Consider the following 6,685-nt stretch of genomic DNA (forward strand, 5'->3'; position numbering starts at 1 on the left):
GGGGGGGGGGGGGGGGGGGGGGGGGGGGGGGGGGGGGGGGGGGGGGGGGGGGGGGGGGGGGGGGGGGGGGGGGGGGGGGGGGGGGGGGGGGGGGGGGGGGGGGGGGGGGGGGGGAGGGGGGGGGGGGGGGGGGGGGGGGGGGGGGGATGATGCTTAATCTAGGCACAGAAGTACTTTTACACAACTTTTTTTAACAAAAACAAAAACTAAATACACCAATGTTTCTTCTAAACACACTCTGAGCGCGCTTGTACTGTTTTAGATGAATCCTTCTTGAACGTCTTTTTCCTGACATTTTAGTATTGTTATCGAATGGTGTTGTTAAATGACGTTTATATTAGGTCCTGTTTAATCTACCATAAATGCTAGATCGCAGGGGTGGGGGAGTATTTAACCCAAATTATATTGGAGTTGACAGATAATTTCTGATAGATATTTTATTACGCTGCAAATGTTACAGGCATGCAAGTTTATCATTGGAGATGCTATTGAAGCTTGTTGCAGTCTTTGGACCAGTAATACGCTCAACCGTTTCAGCACCTCCAGCAGTTGGTGTTGATCTTCATGCAGAGCAAAGGTTTTATTTTTTTCAAAATAATATGGACATTTTCCTTTTAGATTCTTGTGTGGGTAGGAGTTAATGAAACTTATTTGGTGTGATGAACCTACTTTATTTGAAAATTGAGCACAAGTGCTTTATCCAGATGCGGGGAGGGGGTTATTTTGGTCATTTTAGATGCTTAAGGTTATTTTAGTCATTTTTTTAGTTTTAGGGGTATTTTGGTCATTCTAGTGGCTATGTGTATTTTGGTCATACTAGTTGTTTCAGTAGTATATTTTTTTTGCCATTTTTAGAGGTTTTGAGGTATTTTGGTCATTTTAGAGGTTTCAATATATTTTTTCTCAGTTTAGATGTTTCAAGGGTATTTTGGTCATTTTAAAGGTTTTGAGGTTATTTTGGAGGGTTAGGGGTATTTTGGGTCGTTTGAGATATTATGGTGGTATTTTGGTCATTGTAGTAGTGTATATATATATATATATTAAAGGTTTTGGGAGGTATTGTGGTCATTTTGGAGGTTCTAGGGGTATTTTGGACATTCGAAGTGCATTTTAGTCATTTTGGTGGTTCCAAGAGTATTTTGGTCATTTTAAAAGTTTTGTGGTATTTTAGTTATTCTTATGAGCAAAATAGAATTTATTAGTATGGGCAATTTTGTCAATTCATAAATTATTATATCCTCACCAATAAGTAATGTAAGATTACCCCTATTTAAGAAGGTAATAAGATTATAATGATCCGATATATTTTGTAATCTTAGAAAAATTCAAATGAATCAAGCACTTTAATATCACATTAAAGTAATGTACATTACTTTAATATCCTAAGTCGAGCAAAGTTTCTTTTTAAACTAGTTTGGAGAGAAACTCTTCAAACTTCTCATATATCTCTTTTTTAGGTATGAATTTTGAAAATCTAACAGTTGAAGTTCTTAACATGTATATCAAATTTCGTTCAAATCGGATGTTATTTACTATTCGATCAATAAACTTATTTTTTTATATATAATTTTAAATTACAAAAACTTGAAATGTTAACATTTGTTTGATGACATAGCAATTGATCTTTGAACTTTTTGAAATTTTGCAAGCATGAAGGATATAATAAGAACATATAATCTAGCGGCTAGATTTTCAAAATTCACACTTAATATAAAGATATACAAGGAGTTTGAAGGGTTTCTCTCCAAACTAGTTTGGAGAGAAACTTTGATCCTTCCCAAAAGGAAGAAGATTTTTATCCTCATTATAAGACTCTCTTATGGAAAAATATAGTATTTAAAGTATGGAAAATATCAAGAAAGACATGCGCGAAATCGGGCAAATCTTTACAAAGGCAACACTAATGTACTAATTTATGTATTCACCCATGCCACCTAATGTACTACTTATTCCTGTACTTTTTTTTTTTTTTTGAGAATCATTCCTGTACTTCTTGGCATCTTGCTCCCTTATTAGTTTATACTAGGCTAAGATGTTATTTGACCCTTTCAAAAGAAAGAAAAAAAAAAAAGGATAAAAAAAGAGGTTAGTTGTCAATAATAAAAGTGCGTCAAAAATCAACTTCTTATCGTCTTTGCATAGGATTAAATGTTGAAGAATGTGCCAGGAAGTTTCTCATTTCACGTTCATATACAATTTCTGAGTCATGGCATTTAGGTACGACGCTGACCTGGATTCGTTTCGGTCAACCTAGAACTCTAGAACCATGGGTAGAGCCATGGTTGAAATTCCCCCTCCCATTTATTTATTTATTTTTTTAATAATATTATTATTATATATAAATACTAATTTTAATAATTTTATTTTATAAAATTACACTTTTGCTCTCTTAATAATATCATTAATTCTTTTTAGGAGTATTGGTCACTTATATTATTTTTTTACTTACCAATAACCATTCATCAGATTAGTAAGTTGTAAAAAAACTTTGTAACTCTAGCATCTTCCTCATTTTAAATACCATAAAAAATTATAAATTTAAAATTTAAAATAAATTAGTCCATGTTGTTTTTAATGGTTATCATTTTTTTTTTTTTTTTTTTTTTGCCTAATCAACCAATTTGACCCAAAACAAACAACCCAACCCTTTAAAAAATTTTAAACAAAATAATTTTGTCTTACCTAGAAGCGCACATACCAAAGACCCAAAAAAAAAAAAAAACCTTAGCCTTAAGTAGCAACAGAGTCGAAGGCTGAAGTCACTATACACAACCAAAAGTAAAGTCGCCCCTTTAACTTTAAGTTCTAGCTTCATCCTTGTCTAGAACCATCTTGCTTTTCTTAATTTTTGCCTTTTGGTAAAAGTTAAGAATCAAGAATCTCATAATACAGAATGTATTCTTTGGGATGCTTCCACCCTACGTATCACTGTTATCTTGAAATTAAATTGCTCTTCTCTAGTTCTACCTAATTTGACATTGGCACTATCTAATACGAGTAAAAAAAAGAAAGAAGAGAATTACCGAATGTGACAATAGTACAGTCATATATGATGTTAATACTATTTAATGTGACATTTGAACCATCCGATGTGAATTAAAAATAAGGGATATACCGAATGTAACAAAAATACAGTTAAATGTGGTGTTAGTACTACCTAATGTGATAGCGAGACCATCTAATGTGAGTAAAAATAAAGGAACCAACGAATGTAACAAAAATACAGCTATATATGATGTTAGTACTGTCTAATGTGACGATGAAACCATCTAATGTGAGTAAAAAAATAAGAAAACCATGGAATGTGACAATGATACTGTTATATGTGATGTTGGTATTACCCAATGTGAAATTGGTATCATTCAATGTGAGTAAAAAAATAAGGGAATCATGGAATGTGACAAAAGTACAATCATACGTGATGTTGGTATTGCATAAAGTGACGATGGAGCCATTCAATATAAGTAAAAAAAAAAAAATAAAAATAAGGGAATAGTCGAATGTGAAACAAATGCTGCCATATGTGGCCAATGTGTCGATGGAACCATCCAATATGAGTAAAATATAAGGGAATCACAAAACGTGACAAAAGTATAGTCATATGTGATGTTGGTATTGCCCAATGTGATGATGGAACTGTAAGGATATGTGCCATTTAAATCTTATTGTATGATGCTATGTATGACATTATGTTGTGATTAATAAAGTTGTTTTATTATTATCTAAAATAATAGTAACATGAATATTTGAACATTATCATATAGTCTATGAGATGCATAGTATGTGATTTATATTATTTAGTCACAAAAGTTATAAATAGCAAGTTCTTTGTAAACTCGAAATTTTAGTTCGTAGTCGATGATGAAATTTGATATTTCATCTACGAAGATTATAACATATCAACTAAGATGATTTGTCTTGATCATGGAAGTAGAGACTTCTAGTTGATACGTTAATATGTATTAAGTGTTAAGATATATTAAACTGGACCGCTGTGAGATATATTATTCTACAAACAATTGTCAAATAAATAATAAATCTCACGACTTCTATTTACATCAATTCTTAATCCTGAGAGAATAATGAACCTGATCATGAAGTGTAGGTTGCTTTGATATATTAGGAGTGAGATCTAAAGTCACAATCAAAACCTCAGTATATTGGGTAGCCACATTTAGTGTTGAAGGAACATATATTCTTAAGATGAAATTCATAATCTCTTAACAGACATAAATATATGATGAATAACTTAAAGGATTAAATTGGGTACTCAAGGATTAAGATGTAGTAATCTTCAAAGTGGTTGTCAACATACATGATTTTGTATTACTACGAATATTTTATGAAGGGGTTGAATGTATAATAAAATCTTGGGATATAATTTATTAATATGGCCTAGAGTGCAATTATATTTATATAGTGATATTAAATATAATTAATAGTAATTTTGGGCTTGTTAAGAGTTGACAGAAAAGCCAAAAACCTATTAGAGCTAGTGTCTTATTTGTTCCCTTTTGGTCTCACTCCAAGCCACATACTAAAATCCAATTGGAATGGCCCAAAAAACTAACTTAATTAGATAATAAGATATAAGGAGAGAAACATACAGAATTTTATAAAAGAATGAAATAGTCTGTATGTGAGTGTAAGCTACTCTTTAATTCTTCCTTGAAAACATACATATAAATTGATTAAGAGACCACACTTCTTGGGCACAAGTGGAATTGGAGTGAAGATTTAAAGTGTTCCCAAGTACTTCTAATGTTTGGTTTTGAATTTCTCTGCACCAAGGTACATTCTCTTATTCTTAAATTCTGAAATTTTTATAGTACATGTTATCAATTGCGAATGAAGTAAATCTGTTAATTTTTCGTTGCGTATGTTTTGTATGCGATACAAACTATGTTTTTCCAACAGGAACCATCCAATATAAGTAAAAGAAAGGAAAAGAAATGAAAAGAAAAGGGAACAACTGAATGTGAAAAAAATATTGCCATATTTGGCCAATGTGTCGATGGAACCATCCAATGTGAGTAAAACATAAGGGAGCCAACAAATGTGACAAAAATATGATCATATGTGATGTTGGTACTACTCAATGTAACGTTGGAACCAATTGATGTGTGTAAAAAAAAAAAAAAGGGAACCAATGATTGTAACAAAAGTACGCCCATATGTGGTGTTGATATAGCCCAATATGACAATGAAACTATCTAATGTGAGTAAAAAATAAAGAAACTACCGAATATGACAAAAGTATAATCACATGTAATGTTGGTACTGTCTAATGTACGAAACTGTTAAATGTGATGTTTTGGTAACTTGGTATAGTAGGTTGCCTACTTATGGATATCATAACCTGTAGAATTACTCTAAATAATAGGTTTTAACAATTGAAAGGTAAATGTTTAGTGGAAAATCATTGATTGTAAAGTGAGTTTGATTATTTATGGGGGGCACTTCTTGCAATGAGTTCTCCTTATATTTCTATAAATACGTAATAAAATATTTTCACACGTGTCATATTGATATATTTAAAGAAGTGATATTATTAAAACACATAATTTGTATTTTATTTTAATATTTCTTAAAGGGAGTAATAACCTTTGACCATCATATGATTCACAAGGGACCTATACACTTCATCCTCTCATCCTTGAGTCTTTTGGATAAATATTGTTAAAATTAAAGTTTATAGGCTTTATGGGTACTGTGCAAAGTTATTTAGCAAAATGAGGAGAGATCAAGATTCGGTATTGGTGTTGCCAAAATAAAACAAAAAAAGAAGAGAGAGAAACTAACAAGTTTAAAATAATTTTGGTATTTCGGTATTGATGATGCTGAAATTCAAGAGGAGAGAGAAAATGACTTTTCATTGATGGGATTGTCGAAATTCTTTTCCCAGTTCTGTTAGTTTCTTTATTGGCCCACAAAAATTCCATTTTGTTAGTTTCTTCATTGGTTTCAATTTACTATTAGTTTCTTTTTATTTTAATTTTCATTTAAAATTTTTAAATGAGAGATGCAAAATTTGGTATTAGTGTTGCTAAAATACAATAAAAAAAGTAGAGAGAGAAATTGATAAGTCTAACATAATTTTGGTATTTCAGTATTGATGTTGCCAAAATTCAAGAAGAGAGAGAAAATGACTATTCGTTGATGGGATTGTTGAAATTCTTTTCCTAGTTTTGTTAATTTATGTATGACCCAAGAATCGAACAAATGAGTTTGTAATTTAATTTAATTTTAAAAATTTTTAAAAATGCATGACCCAAGAATCGAACACACGAGTTTATATTATAATTTTATTTTAAAAATTTTAAAAAATCTATGACCCAGGAATTGAACAAGAGTAAGGACTGTTGGGTTAAGATAACTTGACCCCGATTAATTAATTCAATTACCCAAGTTGGTTAATTAGGTTCAATTGCATGCAAATCGTGGAGGCACCAACAAATCACCAAAAAAATACTAAGTGTAGCGGAAAATAAATTAGACATGGTGATTTGTTGACAAATGGGGAAAACCTCGCAAGGCAAAGACCCCACCAGGTGATTTTAAGGTCACTACTCCCAAGAATGCATTAATCAACAATCAACCGGTTACTAATATAAGGAATCTTACCAACTACCCTTGGCCTATCTCGAAATACAAACTTACAGTTGAACCTTTCCAATACCCAATT

The 6,685-nt window shown here is 31.7% G+C and overlaps 1 protein-coding gene across 2 annotated transcripts in view; it reads left to right on the forward strand.

Moving 5' to 3' along the window:
* LOC111986464 (katanin p80 WD40 repeat-containing subunit B1 homolog KTN80.2) overlaps window positions 1-677 on the forward strand; it is a 17,945-nt gene extending 17,268 nt beyond the window's left edge. For both annotated transcript variants that reach the window (XM_065760257.1, XM_065760258.1), the window contains one exon: window positions 461-677. In XM_065760257.1, coding sequence (XP_065616329.1) covers window positions 461-641 — 181 coding nt within the window. In that variant the 3' untranslated portion in view covers window positions 642-677. The remainder of the gene's footprint in view (window positions 1-460) is intronic.
* The last annotated feature ends 6,008 nt before the right edge of the window (window positions 678-6,685 follow it).

Source organism: Quercus suber, unplaced genomic scaffold (genome assembly GCF_002906115.3).
Source record: "Quercus suber isolate HL8 unplaced genomic scaffold, Cork oak 2.0 scaffold_359, whole genome shotgun sequence".
Classification (NCBI taxonomy): domain Eukaryota; kingdom Viridiplantae; phylum Streptophyta; class Magnoliopsida; order Fagales; family Fagaceae; genus Quercus; species Quercus suber.